Source organism: Rhinolophus sinicus, chromosome 1 (assembly GCF_057876585.1).
Source record: "Rhinolophus sinicus isolate RSI-liver-muscle chromosome 1, RSI-T2T, whole genome shotgun sequence".
In the NCBI taxonomy this organism is placed as follows: Eukaryota; Metazoa; Chordata; class Mammalia; order Chiroptera; family Rhinolophidae; genus Rhinolophus; species Rhinolophus sinicus.
The window spans coordinates 137238403-137264377 of NC_142501.1; the positions used below are offsets into that span (position 1 = coordinate 137238403).

The window sequence follows — 25975 nt, forward strand, 5'->3', positions numbered from 1 at the left end:
TACGAGAATATTATAAAAAGGAAAAGAAAAATCAATGGAAGAGACATAGAAATAGTCAGATAAAAGTGCTTGAAAAAAAAAAATAAATAAATTTGAAAATATTTCATCACAAAATTGGCAAAACACTAGATGTTGAAAAACACAGGGAATTTCCCAGTCTGGATATTACTCCCATCCTTTATCTTTTACAAGGATAAACAGGCAACATGTAACTACCCAAGGGAGTATATCCTTCACCTTTCTTCTCTATTAATTTCTTTTAACTGTTCTTAGTATCTTTCAATTGCATACGAGAACAATAAGAGTAAAATCTTATTTTTGATGGGAGAACCATTGACTACTATCATGCAACATTAGGCAGTATCATATTCCCATTAATATATGCAAAAACCTTACTTTACCAAAATGCAAAGAGTAACTGGATAAGCATTTATTATTCACTACATACTTCTAATGAATTGATTTCTAGTTCACTGGCTAATCAGATCAGTGAATTAGTGTGTGCATCCAATGAAACAATTAAATAGCTATCCAAAGCACTTTCTTGTTTGAAGCAGAAGAAACAAACAAAAAAACTATCCAGATTAATATTGACATCAACTTTTAATTAAATTTATTTGCCTCAAAATCAATTATAAGGAAACGTTATTGTTATATAAATTATTTGGTATGAGCTACCTTGACTAAAAAGTACTTTGTGGAAGAGATTACTGCTGCCTAATTAACATTTAGAAGAAGAAAAACAAGGAGATCAATACTATTTTCATTGGAGACTTAAAAGATGTTGAATCACTCAAAGAGAGGGGAGAAAAGCCCAGCAGGGCACCCTCTGTCATTCCAGGTAAGAAAATACCTGTAACCTGACTAGTCCCATCCAGTTTTTCTAAGTGATTTCAGAAGGTAGGGTAGCAACAGTTACCTTACCATCAAGCACAAACACTGTTACTTCTACCTTGAACTGTTTGCTGGGAGACATGCTCTCAGGTTACTAGATGGTAAATTGCAGTTCACTTCTGAATCTGACCAATTCTAGGTGGTAGGGAGTGATTAAAGAGACCACCAAAGACTCCAACCCCAGGCAGCTTCTGTGGGAAACAGAGATTTAGGAAGGCATAAAGGCAGAAGATGGCTGGGCAGAGTGAGCTTGCTACCACCACCACCCCCCCACCCCCACCCCCACCCCCACCACTGTCTTTGCATGTACAGTTGTTCAAGCTGCCAGAGGCTTTCTGGTTGCCATGGCAACTGTTGAGTTCTGCTGCAAACTCAAATCAGAGCCTCTGAAGTTAGGTACCAAACACTGGAGCTCAACATACACAAAGGCAACTGGGGAGGGAGAAGAGAAGAATTACCTATGTGATACCCTGTTTCCCAAAAAATAAGACCTAGCCAGACAATCAGCTCTAATGTGTCTTTTGGAGCAAAAATTAATGTAAGACCCAGCTTTATATTATATTAAAGACCCGGTCTTATATTATAGTAAAATAAGACTGGGTCTTATATTAATTTTTGCTCCAAAAGACACATTAGAGCTGATTGTCCGGCTGGGTCTTATTTTTGGGGAAACACCGTACTTCTATAACTGCTATGGCTCAGAGGACCTTTCTTAAAATTGGATTTTTGTTTATGTTTTTGTAAAATGAGATAGTTCTTGCCAGGCATTGTTCATTAGTATTATCTTCTGCTGACAGGAGCAAGAAGAAGACTGCACATCTCACTCATAAAGACAGAGGAAAGGGGTTAGGAAACGGAATTACCAGGAATGCACTAAGCCAGCCCCAAATCTCTAAAACTCATTTGTGCCGGGCATTGTGCCAGGTGCTGGGGCTGCAAAGCGAAATGAGACACCACCCCACACTCAAAATTAACGGTAATTAACAAAAATTAGCGGAACCTTCGCGAGCCCGGGGAAAACCAATTAGGCACTGCAACCTTCCCACGGGTCTCAGAAGACAGATTCCGATTGTAAACGCGGGAGAGGAAAGAGGCAGTGGCCCCTAAAATAGTCAGGCGGGAAAGAAGGCCGTGAGGAACAGGGGGACCGCATTTTCCTAGGGAGAGACTCTGTCAAGGCCACTCAAAGGTTCCTCGGGGGCTGCGAGAGAGGAGAGGTTTGTTTTTTAGCAAGACGGAGCCCTTTTCCCTACTGGGCTCAATTTCTAGTAGGGGGAGCTCCGCCCCTTGGGGCCGTTGATTGGACCAACTCTTTTTCAGATAATTTATGCCCGCATCCTCTCGGTTTGATTGGCTCTTAGGCTCAATTCCGCCGAGAGTCGCATCCTACCTGGTCGGGAGGTGTATTTCTTTCCCACACTCTCCCTTGTTGTACTCACCCAGCTGCTGCTGAGGTGGGCGAAAAAGTCCCGGTTCTGAGAATTTAGCGGAAGAAACGATCCCGATGGGTTCTTGGAAAGCTTTTCTCTTCTCCCCGTTTCTTCTGTGGAGTCAAAGTAGAGGGGTGAGGCTCACGTTCCTGCTACTGGCCCTGCATTTGGGAAACTGGTGAGTAAATGCAAGGACTTAAGACTATTCTTTAGTATCTAGCCACACTCCCCCCCTCATTTCTCTTTCTTTCAAAAACTCATTGTAAGTTAAGTAATTTGCAGTTCCCCGTGCACATGTGTGATATTTTACTATCTTTTTTTTTCTAATTAGATTTAGCCATTTTCAGATTGAATGAAATTAGCCTATGTGTGAAGCACGGAGGTTAGTTAGTTCAGGTGTTTCTGACTTGAAGCGCAGTCAAGATTAGTAAAGATTCAGTTACTGGGAGTGGCGGTGGGGAGCAGAAATTATTTTGCTACTAAATTTAGTGAATGAATGCCATTGATAACATTTCTGATGATTTTAAAGACAGTTATTTAGAAACTACCAAGTTTAGTGGCATAGTATTATGATGCTTTCTATATACTAATATTGCCGTTTACATTATCCCCTTTTATTTTTGCTATTCTGGAGAAAACAAAGTTTTATATCAAAGGATTATAAATATGGCTAAAAACCTATCAGGGTTGTGGGTTATATTTAAGTTAGAAATAACTATGTGTATTTTATTGAGCCAGATTCAAATGATTTTTATTTTAATTGATTGTCTACAGATAAAAAGTATGTGATATAAATATCCTGGGTGTGTGTGTGTGTGTGTGTGTGTGTGTGTGTGTGTGGTGGGAGAGGGAGAGGGAGAGGGAGAGGGAGAGGGAGAGGGAGAGAGGGAGGGATGGAGGGAGAGAGAGAGAGATAGAGAGAGAGATTGCCTCCAATTTAACAGGAACAAGACTTGGGCTGCTTGGGCTGCAATACCTTTCAATAAAACTTTGAAATCATCATGGAAAAATCATAAAATACTCAGGTACTGCATCTGGCTATAGTAGTAGTTGGAGACTGGAGTTAAAACAAATGGATTAAGGCATAGACTTTATAAAGGTCTTGGACATACGACTCATATCATATAACTGTGTTTTATATAAATGTGCAGTTAAAATTATATTATTGTATTATATGATCCTGCTTAGAACTCAAGAATAAAGCACAATCACTATCCAGATGGAAGCATGTCTTGAAGACTAATTGTGTCATTACTAAATGAATTATTATTATGATTAATTTCAGTATGTAGCTAAAGTGAATATTTTTGTGAATACCACCAGATACAACTACTGTGTTTTCTCTCTGAAAATAGAGAATAGATTAAAGTATGCTAAGTAATATTAGACTTGCCAGAAAATATTTGACACTCAATGGTTTTTAAAAGTATTAATAGTTTTAGTTTATTTACCCTTTTCTCTTAGAACTTCAATGTCCTGCATGGGCACAAACATACTACTTGATTAATTATTCCTTATGTTATGTATAAGTTGGGTAATAATGGCTTATTTCTATAAATGTATCATAAAATTGTGGTACAGCATGCATCAGTGTTCTCATGCATCTTCATATTATAGTATTACAAATGAATCTGTGTTCTCACAAATAAATAAAAAACAATTACCCAGTGGTTTTCTGAAATAACAACCTGTATGCTCCTTTATCATTATAAGTGCAAGTTGCCCTTGCAATCTAATATAAAGCTGCCTACTAAAGGGCATGTTTACTACAGGGCATAAAGAGATGTTTGGGTTTAAATAATATCTTTTGTTTTTGACAATATTTACACTATGATTATCATAATTGGCCCCGGAATTCTCTTCAAGCTGCTCAGAATTAAAAAGTTTTGTGTTGTAGTGGACAGAAATGGGCTCTGGCAGTCTGAAGACATGATTTTATGTGTCAAGAGTCCTTAACCTCTGAACAGTTTCTTCATCTAGGAAATGAAGAATAGTAGCAGATCACTTATGATTTCTTCAACTTTTCACATGCAATATGGCTAAGATTTGAACGAAACATAAAATAACTCAATAGTTGCTTCTCTGGCTTTTCTTAGTGGTTTTCAAGAGGGAAGTCCTAATTGGGAATGCCATGTACTTTTTGCAGCATACATATGAGTGAGAGAGAGGTGACATGCAGTTAAAATAGATAATAATTCATTTTATCACAGTACTATAGATTATCTGGGTTATTCTGGCCAGTGGATAAATATTTAAAAAATAAAGCTATATGTTGCCATAATAATGAGCTTTTAGGGCCTCAATTACAAGAGTTCATGTCTTTTGAAAGTAGTGACAGTATGGGAAATTTTTTATCTTTTTAATATTTAGTTGGAGATAACTGATGTCAACATGTATAAACCATTTATATTCATATTTCCTTTTCTCTTCTTCTTTTGAGGAACCTTTCTAAAACTCACCTTAGATGGTTGTGTTTATAAGAATTTTGATATCTTATGCTGGTTTCTAAAACAAGTCATCAAAGTCATCTATTTTAAGATTTACTAAATTGGAAACTATTATTTCCTATACATAAGCAGGGAAAATAGCTTGTTTTCTTACTAGTTTCCCTCAAGAGCACAAAGGAGAGACACTATATTGATTTTTGTATTGCTAAACTATAATATTAAAACCTATCCCATTGTTTAACTAAAAGCTATAGTCATGATTCCTGTATTTCATTCTCCATGAGGCTCTATAGCATCTTAACAAGTTGTTTAAAATCTCTTGAGCTTCATCTGATTTATTTGTAATGTTGCAAAAAAAAAAATCTAATTATAATCAGGTTTTTAAAAAGAGTTGAAAGGGCTTTGAGATTGTAGCTGTTCTAAAAAGTAATTTATGATAAGCTTTGATATGAAGTTATATTTTGAGAGAGCTCAAGGAAAATAACTTGTTTTTATTTTAAAACAATTTTATGAATCAGTAATATAATATACAATTTAGCATTCTGTTGTCCAAATGAAAATATTCAAATATACGTGCTTTATAAAATATATTGTTTTCAAGTAATTTCAGTGATATATTTTGTCGAGGTACTTGTGAGTGAAATATATATATATATATATATATATATATATATATATATATATATATATGTATATTTAAGTCATCTAGATTTTTGGCTTAAATTTCTAATAAGATATTAATGATGACCATGCAAACTTGAGGGCAAAATAACTAAGTATGATGGTCCATGATAATTAAATATTCAACGAAGGACTGAAAGAAAACAATTTTTGGAGCTAAAATGCAAATGCTATAATTGATAAATCCCCTGAGTACAGAGATTTTAGGTATACCCTTCTTTCATTTTATTTCATTATATACTATGAGACACACTTTTGACTAAGCAACAAAAGGAAATATTTGACCTTTTATTCAAACATTAAAATAGACTAATCTAATATTGTACATTTATATGAAGGTGATTAAAATTTGTCTAAGAAAATAATAATGATGGTGGAGTCCCAAAGGAGAGGAGACATGACAAGGTAGAAAACAAAAAAAAATGACGTGAGATATTATCAAAACATGATAAATCACTGCCATGGGGAAAGGGGGAGGAGTGAGCATAAATTGAATGTACAGACCTCAGGAAAACAATTGACATGCATATATGCATGGTACCAACTGAGAATCGTAGACTTTACAATTAGATTTAAATTCCAGTTTCAGCTCCATCATTTCCCACAAGGGTGATGTCAAGCAAATATTTGAGGCAGGGCATCCTCATTTGTGAAAAATAGAAATTACATCTACCTTTCTAGATTGTTTTAAGACCAAGATAAAACATTTGTGGAAAGAATATAGCATTTAAAAATTTAACTGCAAAGAACTTATAACAGATACTCTACGGAATCACAGTGATTCTAGTATCATTTATTCTAGTGAAAGAGTTTTTAAGTGCAGTAGAGTGAATTCCTTGGATTCTTGTGCATTATTAAATGTCATTTGGATTTGTAAAAAGATCATTCGTTCTTGAATGGACTAGATATGATTACTTCTATATGGAGCTTATACTCACTGCTAAGACCTAGATTTATGGTAATCAAAGGAACACATCTTGTACTCAAAATAAGGAAATATACCTTCAGAACTTTAAAGATAAACAGAGGTGTCAAAAGTTTTAAGATAGAGGGTGCCGATGGAACATACCACAATCAAGGAAAGAGAATTAGAGAGCCATGAGATTTGTCTCAACAATGCCAGAAGACTATGGGGGAAATGTCTCCAAAATTCTAGACTAGAAGGTTACACTTAGCCAAATTACAATCAAATATTAAAGATGAATAAAGCCTATATGCTGTTATTCTCCCCATTTTACAGATGGGAAAACTGGGGCACAGCGATTTTTAGGAACTTGATTAAAAATCATCTTGCTGGTAAGTGCTAAATCCAAGACTCAAATCCATGTGTTCTATGCCCAGAGTGTCCATTCTAAATACCTCACTTCTCAGATTACAAATGCTGTATAAGTCAAAACAGTTAACATGACTGTGGATGAAGGAAACAAAAAGGAAGGGAGAGAAGGAAGAAGGGGAGAGTGGGAGGGGATGGGAGGGGAGAATGGTACAATGAGAGAAGCACAGTAAGTATACAAATCTACTGTGTACCTAACACATAATCTGAAATCTTATGTGCAGTGCTAGATTAATTATTTGGGGGAAAACTTTAACAAACTGGAGTACTTGATCTATAAAAAAAAAATCATAAAATTCAAGCATTAAAAGCAAGAATTTTCCCCAGCGTTGCCATTAATGCCACCCTCCTCAGCGTCCCCACTATAGCTCAGCTAGAATTCTGAGTACCAAATAAAGCATTTTATTGTTTTGTTTATATTAATAAACTGTCTCAACATAAACTTATAGAATTTAAGTTCTCTGGGAGCTAGATTAATTATTTGGGGGGCAAACTTTAACAAACAGGAGTATTCGATCTATTAAAAAGCATTGTAATATAAATTGTTGAAATAATTTTGGAATTTAGGTAAGTTTTGTTGAGAAATCAGATGGCTACTTATTTTCAGGATGCTATATAAAATCATAGTTGACTTTGTTATGTGTAGGTGTAACAACCAAGCCATAACCACGTAGTGAAAACTACTTAAAGGGATTTACTTTCAATACAAAAGCTCTGTAACAAAATAATTGGTGCTTTATCACTAGGCTTATTCAAGCAGAAGCTTGTTAGAGTTTTGTACTCTGTGGGAGGTAAATGAAATATACGTTTTGTTTTTTTCTATTTTTAAATATCTCAAACTCTAATTTATCAGTGCTCAAATAGTTTAACCCATGGAAGCCCCATATTTTAGGAAATGCTCTTAGCTATTCATTCAGTAAACATTTATTGAGCATTAGCATTCATTTACTGCCTACTATGTGTTAAGAGTTCTGAGACCTGGAGATACAGTGGTAAGCAAACCATAATCCTTGCCCTAATAATGTTTATGCAATGTGAATAGGGTATTTGTAGGATTATATATATAGCTATATATGCTAGTTGCATAAAACAAAGAGGGCAGAGTCCCTGCTCCCAGTGAACTTAAATTCTAGGAATTTATGTTGAGACAGTTTATTAATATAAAAAAAACAATAAAATGCAATCATTGGTACTCAAAATTCTAGGTGAGCTATTGTGGGGACACTGAGGAGGGTGGCATCAATTGCAACTCTGGGAAAAAACTGAATATTCTCAGCTGTCATGGGTATACATTCGGGTCAATGAGAGTGAAGATTGGAGAGAGAAAGAGAGATAATGTTACTGTTATGTGGCCAAAGTTATAGTTTCAAAATTTGATAAGCCTCTTGAAAACAATATTCCTGTATCTTCTAGGAGATGCTTTACTCTGGTCATCTAACATGTGGAATTAAATTAGTAAAATCCTATTAGAGGGTACAGAATTCAGTTTAATGCTGAACTTCTGAACTGTAGGGATCTTTTCCTCCCAGACACACTGTATCCGAAGACTTACCATTTCTCCTTATTTTTAGACAAACACATTAAGTAACAAATATATTGAGCAACACAGTAGCAGGGACTATGCTAAACTGTAGGGATATTGAAGTAACATTAACAGGGACCTTGCTTTCCAATCTGTAGCTGGATCAGCAGATCAGAAAGTCTATGATATAGCGAGTGTTAAAAAAAATAAAAAAAATTCAACAGGGACATTTTGAAGATCTAATTGGCTTTATTAAGCAATTTTTTATTAATCACACAGCATCCTATCTAGCAACTAGGAAGGTACTCTGAGGGCTTGTAAAAAATGGAAGTTTTTTTGTAAGAAGAAGGGTGGGACAAAGGAATTATTAAAAAGATAATAAAGGATTAATTTTAGACTAAAACATTTTTTTTTTTTTTTTTTTTTTTTTTTTTTTGGTGGGGTAAGGGAACACAAAAGTTTTTATCATACCGTTTACCTCTTCTTTCTGTGCGGGATGCAGAGGGCTCACTTGACAGATTACCTCCTTGGTGTTGACCAGGAAATACCAGACTAAGTGATTAAGATTATTTTCCTGGAAAGGTTGAAACAGCAATAGGTTAGGGATTAAATCTAGGTTTGGTACTATGGGCTTTAGCACAAGTGATACCATTTTGGACTTGTGGTTTTCCTCTTTAACATGGGTTTAATATGAATGTTTCACTATTGGTGTGATCTGGGTGTGATTTGCTTCTCCAGATAGCTTTAAGTCTGCTACAATCAGGGTCCTGGCCAAAAGGTTAATCTTTGGGTACATTTCTAGGACCATCACTTATGGTTGCACAATTTGTGAATTACATAATACAGGGATATACTTCACCTCTCATCTTAAATGTATATAATTATCAGAATAATTTCCCAGCACATGTAGCAGAGCATTTTGCGTAAGGATTACCTTTTCCACAAGATACCCATATTGACTAGCACAAAGTAGTAATTTTGCTGGATTAAATTTAATGTGTTACTCAGACATGGTTTCTACAAATTAATTTGTTACTCTGTGCAGGTGGCCTTTCAGGGTATATTTGTTTCTGCCATTTCCTTAGTAACTGTTCTTTGTGAAAAACCTTCAAATTGACATAGGTAGAATTGACTATTAGAATTTACTACTATTTGGTTGTTTCTGTTATACGCATTTGGATTCTCTCCCTTTAGAAGTGAATGATCTGAGAGGATCCTTATGTCAATGAAAACATTCTGTTTCTCATTTTATAATCCCAAGATTTCGGAAAAAAAGGTATATCTTTCTCCATTCAGAAGATGTAATTCCCATTTCTTTCTGTCATTTAATTTTAAGATCTTTTAATACGCTTTATAATGTAATAAGCCTCAATATTATGCACTCCATGAAAATTTTAGCAGCCTTGTAGAATTTATCTGATGTAGAAGAACATCAAAGAATGAGAGAATGTGAATGTCGTGAAGAGTTGTTTCTACGTCTAATTTATGTTCTGTCCATTTCTGTGGATATAAATTAGAACAATGTGGAAGTTAGTGTTCATTTTAAAATACTTTCAACACAGTTGTCATTTTTTTTCCCATAGGCTGTGATGAAAATTATGGTTCCTTTCCCTTTCCCCCAAAAATACAAGAAAATGGTTTCAAAAGAACATTAATAATCTTTGGATATTCACCATACCCCTGAGGATTATTCATGGAGTAATGAATAATCCTAATTTCTAAATTTTTTTAAGGAACAGAGTTCCTTATTCTAAATTATTTTAAGGAACAGAGTTGGCCTGTGTAACTAAGCAAATAAAGGAAACGAAAACAATACTCCAAAAATTGGCAAAATACATTTTTTATTACTAGTATTGCTGTGATATTAAGAATCAATCACTAATCTACAGAAATTCCTTATCTATGACCAAAGATGTTAAGAAAAAAATCTCAGCTTTATTTTGTAGTTGTCTGTTTTTTCACTTTCCAAACATATGCCACTATAACAATTGATCTTCTAAAAACTATTTTGATATCAATCTGTCCCTTTCTCATTAACTATAAAATTACATATTCTCATATCTAATCTAACTAGATCAGATTACGAGTATGTTCTAACAGATTTAGGAATTGTGCAGACCCCTTTTTGAAGCTAATAGTAAAGCAGTCAATGCCAAAAGCATTTTTTATTGCTGCTTTTTCCTAACTTTAATGTAATTTGAAAGGTTCTATGTATTCTACCTTACCAAGGAAACTACGTAAAATTCACAATGGATGAAGATGTCACAGTTTATTTTTTCTCCTAGATCAATGCTCTGCATCACAAATTGTGGAATCATTAATGTACAATCCAAACTCTGTTCTGTTCTATGGACTTAAAATATTTTAAATTCTAAGTTTTTTACCACAAATTGGTTACACTTTATTTTTATTTATTTGTTTTCTTAACAACTAATTTAAATATTTTCCAAGTTATATATATATATATATATATATATATATATATATATATATATATATATATATTAATTTCCAAGTTTTGTATATAGATATATGTATTTGTTGAAATATATGGAAAAAATAAAACTTTTTCCCAATGCCATAACGGTTTTGATCCTATAATGTAAATAATAAAGTCACTTATTTCATTCCAGTCCTCAAATTTATTTAGAAATTTGGAGCCTATATTTCCAGATTTTTGCTTAAGATTTGACAGGTATGTGTATATACATTTGTGTGTATTATTATATAAATGAAATCTAACACTTGTTTTTGTCAGATACCTCATATCAGAGATATCTTTCAAGATTAGTACATACTTAGTGTACCTCCTTTTTAACGATGATGTAGTATTCTATACTATAGAAGAATCATAATTTATTTTATTATTTCATAATACATTCTCTTTTTTATTTTATTACACATTATCTATCTATCTATCTATCTATTTATGGCTGGCACAGTATAAATGTGAAAAGAAAATAACATTTTTTTAAAAAAAATTCTTATTTTACTTTTTTTTTTTTTTTTTTTTTTTTGACTTCCAAATCTAAAATCAGTGCTTATATCTACTCTCTAAAATCTAGTTCTCGTAGGCTTTGACTTTAGGGCATCTTCTACGCAGAAACATTATAATAGGTTTTTTTGGTCATACAACTTGTCATTTGACTACTAGGCTTATAGAAGCTGATGTTTATAAATAAACACAATTTAATTTGGCATGAGCAACAGATCACAGATGAGGCCTGTCTTTGGAATTTCATCTGCTCTTTCTTAACAGATTAATAGAAATGTCTTCACCAGGTGTCAGAACTAGGATATTCACAGCCACTTTAATATGAACTATATACAGGGTGACTACATAATTTATCATCCAAATTAGGTCACTTTACCAGTGAAAGAATGTGCAATTAATTGTTATTCCAGGAAAACAGGTGTAAACCAGGCCATTCTGGGTAAATCTCGAGTGTTCACCCTATGTATGAAAAATAGTTTATATTAATTGATTGACTCACTACGGGATTGGTGCAAACACAGTGCTGTTCCAGAGGACTGGCAACTGGGCTGTCAGTCAACTATGTTCCCGCAGGAGAACTGAGTGGCAAATTTTCTGTGCTCCCACTATTTATTTCTTGGCAGAGTATAAAGCTCTACTTCTCTATGAAAGGCTCTAGTTAATTGTTTATTTTTTTATGATTAGAAAATAACACTATCTGGTGTATAGGAAAAGATAGGTATTAATGTCAAACTAACTCATTTTGGTGTATTTTATCATAAAGTTACACACAAAGATTATAGTATACTATGACTATATACAAAAATAAATTTGTAACACTCTATTTTGCATACTAAGTATATTCATTATGCTGCTTTCCCATTAAACCTGTAGCCATTTATACATTAGTTTTAATACAAGCAAATTAGTATGTATTTTTCATATAACGTTCAATTATTAAAATAATTTTAGATTTTGACAGACTCTTCACAATCATCAAATGGATGGATGCGTCCATTGCATCATATGGCTAAATCATAATTTACTTAAACATACTCTAATAAGTTTAAAATTTGGCTGCCATAGATAATACTATGATAAGCATCTTTGCATATGAGTATGATGGTTTTCTGTATCATTTTTTTGACTAGATTTCTCATTTATTAGAAAGTATGATCATCTAGATCAAGAATATAATGTTATTTGTATTTGTATTTTCGGTACTTAGCACATTCGTACATAGCAGTTCCTCTATAAATAAATTAAAGCATAGGGTTGGATATTGAACACACATATTAGAAAGTATAGTATTTCTCATCAGTGTGTGTGATTCCTTGAGATTATTATTCTAACTTCCTAGAACTCAAAGGCAGAGATGAAGCATCCTCCTCTGCACAATCCAAATGCACTTCAAATTACTTACCATAAGTATTGCTGTGTTCTTATCTTATGAATTAGAAAACTCAAAATCCAACCATACTGGGTTATTTAATAAAAGGTAAAATGCAGTGATACCATAGAAACTTCAAAGGAAAGAGGATATGAGTCTTCAAACTAAATCAATATTTTCTTAAATCCTGGCTCTATTATATAATAGTGTATGTTCTAGGAATTCTATAAACCTATTTTTTTCATCTGTAAAATGGGAATATTAATATTTGTTTCATGGAGTTACTCTGGATTAATTGACTAACATGTGGAAATAACTTAGCACATGTTCCTGAAACATGGTAGGCACTTACTGGTACATTATAGGCACCCAATAGCAGATAATGACAATAAATAGCAATCATTAAAACAAGCAGTAAATTTATGTATTCAAGGGTCCAAATGTATTTACACTAATGATAAAATTTTAGATATTCAAATTATCTAAAAGAAGTGCTTGAGCATGAGTCTAGAACTTCTCAGAGTATTACTTAAAGTCATAATTGGTTTCCCCAAATGAACAGCCACTCAACATATGTAAATGTTACAAAAATCTCCCAGTCTATAAAAGACATCTAGACATCAGATATGTTATATGAACGATTTTTAAAATGGTGACAAGTATTTTTGAATCACCAAAATAGTACCAGTGTGATATTCAAGGTAATTAATGAATAGTCTGAATATAATTTAAAGAGCTTGGAAGGAAGATATGGAAAAAATTAACCTTAAGAAATTTTTCTATTATTTCCCCAAATGAGGAAAGATAGCCTTGTGATATCATAGAGGTCAGCATTTATATTTCCTCTGAGCTAGCTGAGAAAAAGGGGAATATAAGTCACTGTGAACATATGTTGTTTGGATTACCAGGATGTTACTACTGTAAAAAACAAAAAACTTTTATTTTTTTCTAGAAACTTCCATTTGACCACAATCCTATTTCAAAGAAAGATCAACTGCTTATATATCCAGTGGCCTGCCTCTATCCACCAGATGTTTCATTCTATGAAACTGGGATTTCAAGCTAAACGGCTGCCTTAAAATTTAGGTTGTTGCCAGTATCTCAATAATTCTAATTAGAAAAGAAAACTTTCCTAGAGGGTGCACCATAACGCTTCAGTAATTTCAATGCTTTAGTTTATGCATACATTTATGTATATATGTACATATTTGGTTGAGAGAAAATAATAGGAAATTATTTGAAGGAAATCATACCGCTAGTTGTATACACTTTTTGAAGTTATATACAGCACAGTAATTAATATAAATGAGCACTTCATTAAAAATCTGTTAGCCAGTAGTTTACATAGAAATAAAAGTTGTGCACTATGGTAGTAAACTACTCCCAAATCTCAATGGCTTACCCTAGATGTTTATTTCTCACTCAGGCTATGTCCATGTTGCCTTCCCTCTGGGAGTGAAGTGACAGAGTAGCCTCTGTCTGAGTGTGGCTGGTCTTCTGACAGAGGATAAGAAAGATATGGTTAACCATGCACTGACATTAAATCTTCTGCTTGGTGTTGACACGTGTCACATACTTTCCATCACTTAAAGCAAATCACAGGGCCACACCTGAATTCAATTGGACTGGGGTATATAATGCTCTTGCAGGAAGGAGAATTTCAGGTCACATGTCTCAGAAGTCAGTGAAGGGAAAAGTATAATTCTATGACAGGAAAGAGAGGAGAAATAATGAGAATAAGAATGTACTCCATTATCTTTTGATAAATAACGATCAGTAGAATTATTGTGAAGATGAGATAGCAAATATGTTAAAGGTTAAGTTTTAATTTACAATGTTAATTTATACTCATTAAGGATAAAGAGGGTGGATATCAACTAAACTTATTCTGGTAATCATTTTTTCTACACACACACACACACACACACACACACACACTTATCTATCAACTCATTATATTGTGTACCTTAAATATTATACAATGTTATGTGTTACTTACATCTCAGTAAAACTGGATTTTATTTTTTAATAGAAAGGGTGTGGGTGCTGCATTAGCTAAGATGTTTAGATCCAAAGCAAAATAGATCTGAATGGATAGTGTAGAAAGAGTAATTAAAGAGAAGATAAACTTGCATATTTACTATTAGTAGGAAGCTGTAAAATCTTTGAAATATATATAAATAACTATTATATTCTGGATTTACCTGATTTTATTCATGTAAACGTTTAGTCTTTTGACCCTTTTTCACTGGAGGACTAATGTTTACTAAAGTAGGGTGTGTTAAATCTAGAATGATCTTAGACAAATGAAGATGGAGGTACTGATGGGTAATAAAGTAAGAGAAGCTGGTTACTTTTGATGAATCGTGGATGACTATCTGTATTACGTGTTTTCTACCACAATCCAGAAGTAATCTGAATCCTTATGGTTGTTAAGCACACAGCTGTAGCAGGGAGCATTAACTGGAGCTCCCTGCTAGAACTCCTGGGGTTAGAACTTGACTCTCAGTTTGGCTAATAAAAAGGGTTGTACTTTAATCAGTTCTCTAGTGTCTTCACTTTTCTCATTTACAATATAATGGCAGTGGGTTATTTGATCCCTAAATTCTAACTTCTAGTCGTAAAATTTGATAGTCATGCCTCCCCCAAAATATGTGGAGGGTGAGTCACCCACTGTTGCTTTGATGATAAAAGAATCTTTGACACTGTTTTTAGAATAAGAAGTCTGGGTTCTTCTGATTAAAAAGAAAGAAACAGAGATGTGTTCAATACTTACTTTTTTTCCCCTCAAACTTTTCTTCACCCCTTTTTCCTTAATTCTTCTTTTGTACAATGATGTTTTTGTACTTTTACCAGACTAATTATTACAACTTTTCCTGTATTTAATTACCTTTTAATTTTAAGTTTTGGGTGTGGTGTTTTAGAGTCTCCATGTGTGGTAGTGCAGATTATGTAGTGCATATATATAGGGCCACTATTCACATTGTCAATGCATAATTCCGATGGCCTTTAATGACAGTTGTGGTGGTGGCTAAGATTTATTTTGTTGATGTTATGTGTTATATTTCTTCTAAATTCTTAGTTTTTGAGTATTCTATCAGGACAGTTCATATGATGAAAGTGCTAGTCTTGCTAAATGTACAAATTTGTAATACCTTTTTCCCCTCTTACCACTCCCTACAAAATTATAATAATTATAATAATCTTAAACTATTTTTTAAATACACAATTTGGTTGAAAACTTTCTGTCATCCTTTTCTGGGGGGAATTATTTAGCGTTGATAAAGCAGATGATGAAGATGATGAGGATTTAACAGTGAACAAAACTTGGGTGTTGGCACCAAAGATTCATGAAGGAGATATAACGCAAATTCTCAACTCATTGCTTCAAGGCTATGACAATAAGCTTCGCCCGGATATAGGAGGTAAGTTTTGAGTTCTCTTTTTGAGATTTGGGGGACTATGAAAACCATATTTACTAATATGATTTTAACCATAGATTTCATATTCCTTGAGTGTCTGATATACATCAGAGACTGCTGGGTTTGATAATTATTAACTGGAAAGACACTAATTAGAGAGCTTCACAGTTCGATATGGGAAGAAAGGCATATAAACCTTATTGATGTAACTTTTTTACAACTTCTACAACAAAAGGTGCAACAGCAAAGTTCTGATGAAACTATCTGAAAAGCTGAGAGGTATTTCATAAAAGAGCGTATTTGAAAGATAAGTAGTAGGAGTTCTAATTTTGTGCCATGCTACACTGTTTTAATTAATGTAGAATTATAAGCCTTGGTAGTATATTTAGGAATAGGTTATCCTACTTTGCTCTTCTTTATCAGGATGGTTATACTTGGCCTTTGCATTTATGTATACATTTTATAACATAATCAACTTTCAAGTTCCGCCCCCCTGCTATGAATCTTTAAAACAAACAAAAACTATAAATCAGCAAACATTTTTATTGCGATTGCATTAAATCTACAGTCAATATAGGGAATTTGAAATCTTTACCATATTGAATTTTTACCATTCCAAATTCATAAGTATCATATACTCCTTAATTTATATATTCATTTTAATTAATATTTCCTGTGAAGAAGTGTTGAATATATTTTACTAAATTTAATTCTATATATATGGAGTTTTTGATGCAAGTGTAAAGAGATTTTTTAAATATTTTCTAATTTTGCATTAGCGGTGTATAGAAATAGAATAGATAATTGCGTATTTACTCTGTCTTCAGGAGTCTTGATAAGTTTATCAAATTTAATTGTTATATATCTATATATATATAGATATATAACAATGTATATTTCACTATTATATATAATATTTGGTATGGGCTTCTTTTTTTATGACACTCGTTTTAGTTTCTTTGTCTCATTTTGCTAGGGTTCTTTTTTCCTCCATAATGTTTCAAATAATCTGTGCATTTACTGAAATAATCATATCAATCATATTTTGCCTTTTATTCTACTTACCATTTGTTCTCTAAGTAACTTTGACTTTTGAAACTTAAACCAAATTGCATTTCTGTAATAAATGCCACTTGGTTTTGATTTGGTAACCTTTAGAAAATATCACTGCACTCAGTTTGATAATATTTTGTTAGGGAATTTTACATCTTTGTTCATGAAGGACATTAGATAGTTATTTCACATTCTGTAATGTCTTTTTCAGTTTTAGAATCAAGATTATGCTAGCATCTGCAAATAAGATACCTTTTCCTTCTCTTTTTATCCCTGAAAGAGTTTATCTGAAATGGATGCTGTTTCTTCCTTAAATATTTGGAAGACTCATTTGATGAGGTCATGTTGGCCTAGAGTTTGCTTTTTAACAGTTCAATTAGTTTAATAGTCAGTTTTGGTAAGTTGGACTTTCCAAGAAATTTAAATTTTCAAATTTACGTGTGTTAAATTGTGACATTTTAATATTTTAGGATCTGAAGGTTTTCACTTTCATCTTTCCTGATACTGGTAATCTAGTCTTTCATTTATGCGTCAATCTTAAAAGACTATTTCAATTTTATTAGGATTATTATAAAATAAAATTTTGGCTTAGTCAATTTTCTCTGTTGAAAAATTATCTTAAATTTAGTTAATTTACAATCCTTGGTATTTTATGTTAACCTACTGTCCTTGGGTTAAATTTGCTGTTTTCCTAGATTGCTTTACTTATTTATTTTCACAATAAAACTTAGACTTAGTAAAATAATGTTGATACTTGGAAATCCCACAAACTCTTTAACCTTAAAGTTAACATTTTTCATAATCATAGAACACTTATCTAAATCAAGAAATTAATATTGATACAATACTATTAATTAATCTCCAAACCTATTCAAATTATGGCAGGTGCATCACTGGGGTCGTTTTTTCTGGTTCAGTACGCCAACAAAAATCACACATTGCATTTCATTCTTCTGTCTCCTAATTCTCCTTCAATCTGGTATAATTTCTTAGTTTTTCTGTTTGTTTCATGAACTTGATAATTTTAAGGTGCACTGGCCAGTAGAATGCCCCTTATCCTGTCTGATATTTCATTAGTCTGAGCTGATACGTTTTTTCCAAGAAACCACAGAAGTGATGTTGTACCCTTTCAGTGTATTGTATCAGGAGGTATGTGTTGTTAATATACCAAATTTCTGGTGATGTTAAATTTGATCACTTGGTACGGTTTCTTCTAGGTTTCCCCAAGTATAAATTTATTTTCCCCTTTTTGATTAACAAATATGTTGTAAGAAGATACTGCCATGGGAGAAACTATGCAAATGTTTCTCAGTACACATTGTGAAGCTAGTAGCTATCATTAATTCTTACCTGCAACAGTATTACCGTGCTGTTTGCCAAATAGTGACTCAATATCATCATCATTCCTTCTACAAATATTAATCATCATTTTACCATATGGAAGAACTGTGGCTCTCCCCCATTTATTTGTCTACTCATTTATTTACTCAGTGTAGACTTACAGATATGTTTTATTTTATATAGTTAATAACCCATTACTTTCATTATTTATTTTGTTGCTCAAAATAATAAATTGGTCACTGGAACTTCCTATAATTTGGCTGCTGTGTCCTTTTACATGTCCCCATCATTTTCTAAGCACATCCTTACTTTCTAACACATATAATATTCCAGCAGAGGAATTCACCATATCTCCAAGGAACCGTGATCTGAGCACTAGGTGCATTCATTAAAGTAGGAAATATATGTTCTACACACACATTCACAGGCATCTATGTATCTATCTATGTATCTATCTATGTATCTATCTATGTATCTATCTATGTATCTATCTATCTATCTATCTATCTATCATCTATCAATCATCTATTTATCTATCTATCTGTCTATATCTTTGTCCATGTATTATAAACCATGAGTTCAATCTGAGAGCTCTGATTCTAATCTAAACCCCACAGAGTTCATTCAGTCTAGCTTTTCCCCTTTCCTTATTTGTTTGCAACTTCTTTTTGCAAAAGATAGATACCTGGCTCTCATTTATCTGTAGTATATTTTTTTATTTGTTCAATTCCAGTAAATACACAAAGTAGTTTTAGAATTTTAACACGTCTGTGAAAACAAATTAGCTAGATTAAAATATCTACGTACAATTATTTTTGTCTTTAGCTTTACAGTATGTAATCAAAATACTGTTTCTTAAAGTTACTTTATTATTTTCAGTTAGCTTATTTTCTGCTTTGCAAAAACATATAGCAGTTTTAAATTAGTTTCACATCCTGGTCTCAATCTTGGTTTTAGTATTTAATCTGCCTCAATATATGTTAAAATTCTCACCCTTACTCTTTTTTCTGAAGTTTTCCCACTCGTCTCTTACATGGGTAGGTTTTTCAAACAGTTTTTGTATGTCAAAAACTTTTTTCCATTGACTTGCTGCTTGAAGGACAGATTGGTTGGATGTCAAATCCTCGGTTCAGGCTTTCTTTCACTGAGTTTTCTTATTAAGATATTTCAAAGTTGACTCTCTTTGTGTGCCATTTTTGAGGAATTTGATGCCAGTCAAATTCTTTTCCTCTGGTAGTTTATTTCATCTTTTTTTTTTTTTTTTCTGAACTTCTTTTGTCTTTTTCTTTATGTTTTAATTGAATACTTTTAATAAGATATATCTTAGAGTTGTTAATTTTGGGTAACATTTCTTCCTGGTAACTGATATGTCTTTTTAAAATTTCAGGTTTTCTTTCATCTCTAGAAAGATTGATTGATTGATTGATTGATTGATTGATTTACAGTATAGTGTTGGATATTATTAATTCTCTCCCATTGTTTTGCCTTTCGTTTTCATTGGGTTCCAATTACATGCACGCTAATCATAATTTGCCAAATTTTCTCTCTGAATTCTCTCTTTATTTCATGTATATTCTCTTGATGTTTCCCCTCGGCCTATTACTTTTTATTTTGTTTTAGGTTATGTATTTTTGGTCATCTTAGAATTGACTTTTGTCTGTTTTTTTCCCCCATTTCTTTCCTAAATTCAATCAGTTCTCTGTTGATTTCTCCCTGTTTGTTATGTTCATGTGTGTGTTAGGGGAAGGGCACTTTTTACTTAGATTCTAAATTTCTGATTCAAAGGGATTTTTCTTATCCCCAAATAATTGTTTGAATACGTTTAATGGATTGTAGTGTTGCCTTATAGTTTCGTTTTGTTTTTTGTTGCTTAATTTTTTTTGAGAGGATTTTCCGCAGTTGATTTATGCTGAATTTTGACTGTAACAACTTTGTATGGATCTCTTCTTTTCTTTTTTCCTATGTCTTTTGTGTTTCATGGGTGTTTTTGCAAAATTCCTAGTTCATTGATATCCCCTTATGTCATTATAGCAAAGCCCGGATACTTTAAATTTGTTTGTTGTTATTGGTGTCGTGTATTTGTTTTATGCTTGGGAGGAATTATGTGATTTTTCCATTTATTGGTTCTCTTTATTTGCAGGTGCATGAAATCCTCTCCTTTTTCTGTTTCCCCCCTTTACCACCTGATTTCCTAAGCCCATCTCTGTTTTCCTTTTTTGAAATTTATGTTTGCCCCAAAACTCCTTATTTTAAAGACTGCTGTTTCACATCATGTATACTTGTACATCCCTTTCCTATTATTTTTTTTTGATCTGGTCATAAGATACATTTTAAAATAATTTCACATTTATAGTACACTTAACTATTTTACTTGTACTTTTAGATCTGCTTTAGGTAACTAACTGCCATCTTCTTTCTTCTTCAGTTAATCTCAGTCAGTTTTGCTCAGCATGAAATCTTGCATTAGAACAGAAGTGAGGAAGTATTTGAGAGATTTCTTGTCATGACTTAGTGGTTTTTTTTTTTGGTTTTTTTTTACAGTCATTTTGAAATTTGGACTTTGTCTTCAAATTATGCTGCGGCCATAGTTTTTGGGCACTTCTATTTTTTCCCCTCTTTGTTCTATACTTTTTTGGAAGACATACAAGGAGATTAAGACAAAGGACATTTATATAAATGTCCTCTAAGCATTGCTTTAGCCTTTCATAATTTATTCCTTTGTCATAATTCCATGAACACAGGGACTAGGCAAATGAATAATGCTTGATTTTAAAAAATAGCTTTGTTCTAGATATTTTTGTTGTTGATAACTAGCTTAATTCTATTTTGCTCAGAGAACGTGCTGAAGTCAAGTTTCTTATTGCTCAAGTAATGTGTGTGTGTGTGTATATATATATATATATACACATATATACATATTTAATGTATATAAATATATATATATACACACACACATATATACTGAAAAATGTGTGTTAAAAATATCTAACTACAAACATTGATTTATCTCTTTATTTAAAGTCCAGTCAGTTTTTGCTTTATATATATTGAAACTTTCATACAAACATAAATTCAGGATTGCTATAAACTTACTGTTGGATAGCAGTTTTATATTTGCATTTTATTTCCCTTAGTGTTAAGTTTTACAGTCTTTTTATTTTAAATGGAGTGGCTAATGCAGATATATGAGTATTTAGGATAATTATTGTATATATTGTTGTAATCTACTGCTCTTATATTTGTTTCCTGTTTTTCTAATCTGTTCTATATACCATTGTATTTTATTTTTTTCTATTCCCTCTTTTGGATTCATCAAGAAGTTATAGTTTATCTTTATATACTCTTATTAAATAAACAGTCATCATTTTTAGTGATTAAAATATCCATTTTACTTGATTAAATTTAATTATATACTAGTAACATTATTATAATTCAAGGACATCATGAACCATTTACTACATAAACTCTAGTCCTGCTTTTGCTATTATATCCATGTATTTGCATTCTATATTTTGAAATACCAAAAGACAATATTATTATTATTATTTTTTTTTTTTTTTAAGTGTTTAAAAACAATTAACTTTTACCAAGACATTACCCTGTCTGGTATTCTTTCCTTTCTTAATACTGTGAGTCATATGACAGATGTGATTCTTTTTTTGTCCCATCACAGGTGAAATTGACTTTTGTTAATAATGGAATACTACAGTGTGGCTCATGGCCTAAAGCCCTAAAGAGTTAATATTTTTCTAACAGACACATATTTATCTTATAATTTGCTAAGGAAATGTTGATATCAGGAAGCCAGGATAGATCACTCATAACTAGAACTTTCTATACTGTAAAAAGTGTGTCCTATCTATAAAAAGAAGTCTTCAGGAATTACTTACTTCTTCGCGTAGACAGTGTTCAGTCCTTAGCATTATGAAATAAGGAGCAGATACTCAGTGTCTGTTGATTTATCAATGAACTGAAAAAAACACACAAAAAACTAATTAAGTAAGACTGGTACATTGTACTTAATTGCCTATAAGTGGTGATAAATACACTTACAAATAAAACTAATAACCTATTGTCTTGTTATTAAATGACTTTCATAAAAATCATTCTGTAAATCTAGGTATGATTAGCTTAATTATATTTCTTGGCTACAATTCATAGCTAGTCAAAAGTAAACAGCATAGATAATATAGTCAATAGTATTGTAACAGCTATACATGATGTCAGAAGGGCAGTAGATTGGGGGGTTTATCACTTTGTGAAGGGTGTAAATGTCTAACTATTATGTTGCTTTGTACACCTGAAATTGATAAAAATATAAATAAACAAATGGCAAACATTAAAAAGAAAGTTAAATCAATCACCTCAGAAGTCATCAGCTGAAGTTAAATTATAAAACTTTCTATAAATCATATAACGTGTTTATTTAAGAAATTTAATTATTGGCTAGCAGATCGAATTACAGTGTTATGTATTATGTAGGTCTAAAAACCTACAGTTTGGCATACTAAAACCATTTCTAACACATCTTATTTACTTTTCTGTCCAAGAAAATGTGCATACCGTGCAATGAAATCTTTGCTTAAAGAAACTATGTGCGAGTAAATGTTTTTCTAAGTGTAGTGTTTTGTTTTGTTACTTTATTGTAAAGGGTTAAATTAAATACTGCTGTGAAATTATACAGGTACTGTTTTTCAAAATGACTCAAGTTTTCCATTGTAGCTTGTTAGTCTGGGGGCTGCTGCCAGACTGGAAGGTACCAAGACAGGGAGACTTGGGGCTGAATAGAGACGCAGACTCAGACAAGCAGACTCAGCTGTGTATTAAATGAGGAGGTTTATCATGACAGGTGGAACATAGCGTCTGAATTGTAAGAGTAATGAATACTAGGCCAGAAAGGGAAATCTGATAGTTTAGAAAGGAGAATTGAGTAAATATCATTAAAAACATGCTACTTTAGAAACTTTTACCCTACAAGTTGAATTATAATAAACCTACAAGTTAGTTTTCTGCTTTATTTTACTAGCATTATCTCTTTCTGAATCTCTCTGAGATATATGATAGTTTTTTCTTGGAATGGTTTTTTCTTTCATGTCCACTTTGTGAACCTTTTATACACATTCCTCAAAAAGTATTTGCTAAACCAATAAATTAAAACTTTATATCTTATTTAGTGGGGTCAGGAGAATAAGAGAAACTATGTGAAACTTTTATAGCAAACAAAAAGTCTTATGAGTATAAATTATCATTATTGTTATGGTAAATCTCATTATAGGAACTAAAAATATCTGACAAAGGTTGAAAGCCTAAGTTACAATCCAATATGGCATGATTGTGGATATTGGTTAATCATATCATTTTATACATATTTAAAAGGCTGACCTGTGCTATACATTTTTATAGAACATAAAATACTGTATATGTCATTTAAAGACTAACTGGGAAAACACAAATGGTTATGTGCAAAACACAATAGATGAAGTTTATAGTGGCATCCATATCATATACTATGTGAAAATTAGATAAAAATCCAGCTTACATTGGAGCCAACTATAAACAACCTATAGGAATATTGTTAACAAGGGAGGAATGAGGTAGGAACAAATAACAGGCTCTAAAATTTCATTCAAATTCGAAAAGTCTATGATGATTGTTGAGCAAGTTATCTAGCATTTTTTACTGATTAACTTCCTTAGTTTTATTGGATGATTTAGGTATTTCTAACACTTTTTAGGTTGTACATCAGAATGTTTTCACTCAAAAATGTTAATTTTTAGTTGTATAAAAATTTTGTAAACTGAAAAGTTGTTTGCATTTTTGTAATGGGCTATGTTTCTTTATTTCCAATGAGGAATGTTTTATTATTTAAATGGTAAATATTATAACTCATTTAGATTTATTTTAAAACTAAGATATATTTAACACAACCTCTGGTCATATCTTTGATCATTTTTGTGTGTGTGTTTGTATTTTGCAGTGAGGCCAACAGTAATTGAAACTGATGTTTATGTAAACAGCATTGGACCAGTTGATCCCATAAATATGGTGAGTAATGAATATTAAAAATAGTTATCTGGCATAAAGTTCTTGACTATACATCTCAATAATAGAATGAATATGTAGTAATTTCTGATAGCTAATTCTAAATGAGTTGAGGGCAACATGTGCAATTACTATGTGCCAGGTATTAGGAACCGGAGCTGAAATATCCCCATATCTAAGAATGTGTAGCCTGTTACTCCAATGTGCTGTGTTTTTTGTGATTTTCTGCTAGGGCATAAAATCTTATCACCTGACCCATCAAGAATAATAGATCTTTGAAGAAATCTTGAAGAAGGTAACAAGAAGGACTATGGGGAAAATAGTAAAAGAAGGAAAGGGACTTATTGGTAGAGGAAGGAGCATGCACTGTCATAGAGAAATGTAACAGCTTGATAAGGTCAGGAGAACTTCCAGCAATTTGGCAACACTGGAACATAAAGTGGAAGATAAGGAATCGAGGCTGAAATAAGGTTTAAGGCCTTATTGCCTTATTAAGGATGGTCTTGTAAACCATAATAGGAAACCTAGGTATTGTATGAATCATATCCCCTTGGATAAGAGAAGTGACTGGAAACTTTTCATCAGGAGAATATTATTGGCAGATTTATATTTTTAATACATCACATTCTTCCAACAATATAGAAGGTGGCTGTAAGGGGCCAAGTCCAGGGTTAGAGAGACCAGTTAAGAGGTTGTCACATTAGTCGGAGTAATAGATCTTGAAGGCCTTGCCTAGTACAGTAGCAATTGAGCTGGAGAAGAAAATAAATAACACATTTTTTTTTAGATGCATGATTTTTTCAGAATTTAGTGATTCATTTTGTGCATAGACTAACTCCAATGTATACATATGAGACATTGCAGATGGTAGAGTTATTTGAAATTCAGAATAGAGCCATGTGCTCCAAAGGCTAAAAGCACATTCAAGGAGCTGTCCAGCAATTATTTGGATTTTAAGCCTGCTAATTAGGGAAGAAGTTATAACTGGGGAACGGAAGAGAGACAGGCAGCATATAAGATAGCCTAAAGCCTCAAGAATACATGAAATGATCCAAGAGAAGATGCAGATTAAGAAGAACACAAACCTAAGGACCAGATGCTAAAGTGAGACCCATGTATATAAAACATGGGTGAAAGAAAGAGAGGTGCAGAAAAGGAAATATTCAAAAGTTAGAGGATTAGGAGAAGAACCAAGAGAAGATGACATTATATAATTTGATAAATTAAAGAGGAAGACGAAGGAGGAACTAATAATCCATTGTAAATATACATGAGAATCCAATGAGAAATGGATTAAATTGGACCCACTGGTGTTGGCAATTAGGTGGTACTGGTTAGGTCTGCAAGATGAAAATGGAATGGAAAAGGTAGGACAGAAATAACAGCTGAATTGTATGTCCCTCCTCCATCCTCAATATTGGACTCATATCCAACTAACTTGCTGTC

At 32.5% G+C, this 25975-nt stretch overlaps 1 protein-coding gene across 2 annotated transcripts in view; it reads left to right on the plus strand.

Annotated features, from left to right (window-relative positions):
* The first annotated feature begins 2264 nt into the window (after positions 1 to 2264).
* GABRG1 (gamma-aminobutyric acid type A receptor subunit gamma1) overlaps positions 2265 to 25975 on the plus strand; it is a 52869-nt gene continuing 29158 nt past the window's right edge. The window contains exons 1-3 of one of the 2 annotated variants that reach the window (XM_019741070.3): positions 2265 to 2502; positions 15948 to 16096; positions 24465 to 24532. In XM_019741070.3, the coding sequence (XP_019596629.2) occupies positions 2399 to 2502; positions 15948 to 16096; positions 24465 to 24532 (321 nt within the window). In that variant the 5' untranslated portion in view covers positions 2265 to 2398. The remainder of the gene's footprint in view (positions 2503 to 15947; positions 16097 to 24464; positions 24533 to 25975) is intronic. The other variant, XM_074324630.2, reaches the window with a different exon arrangement.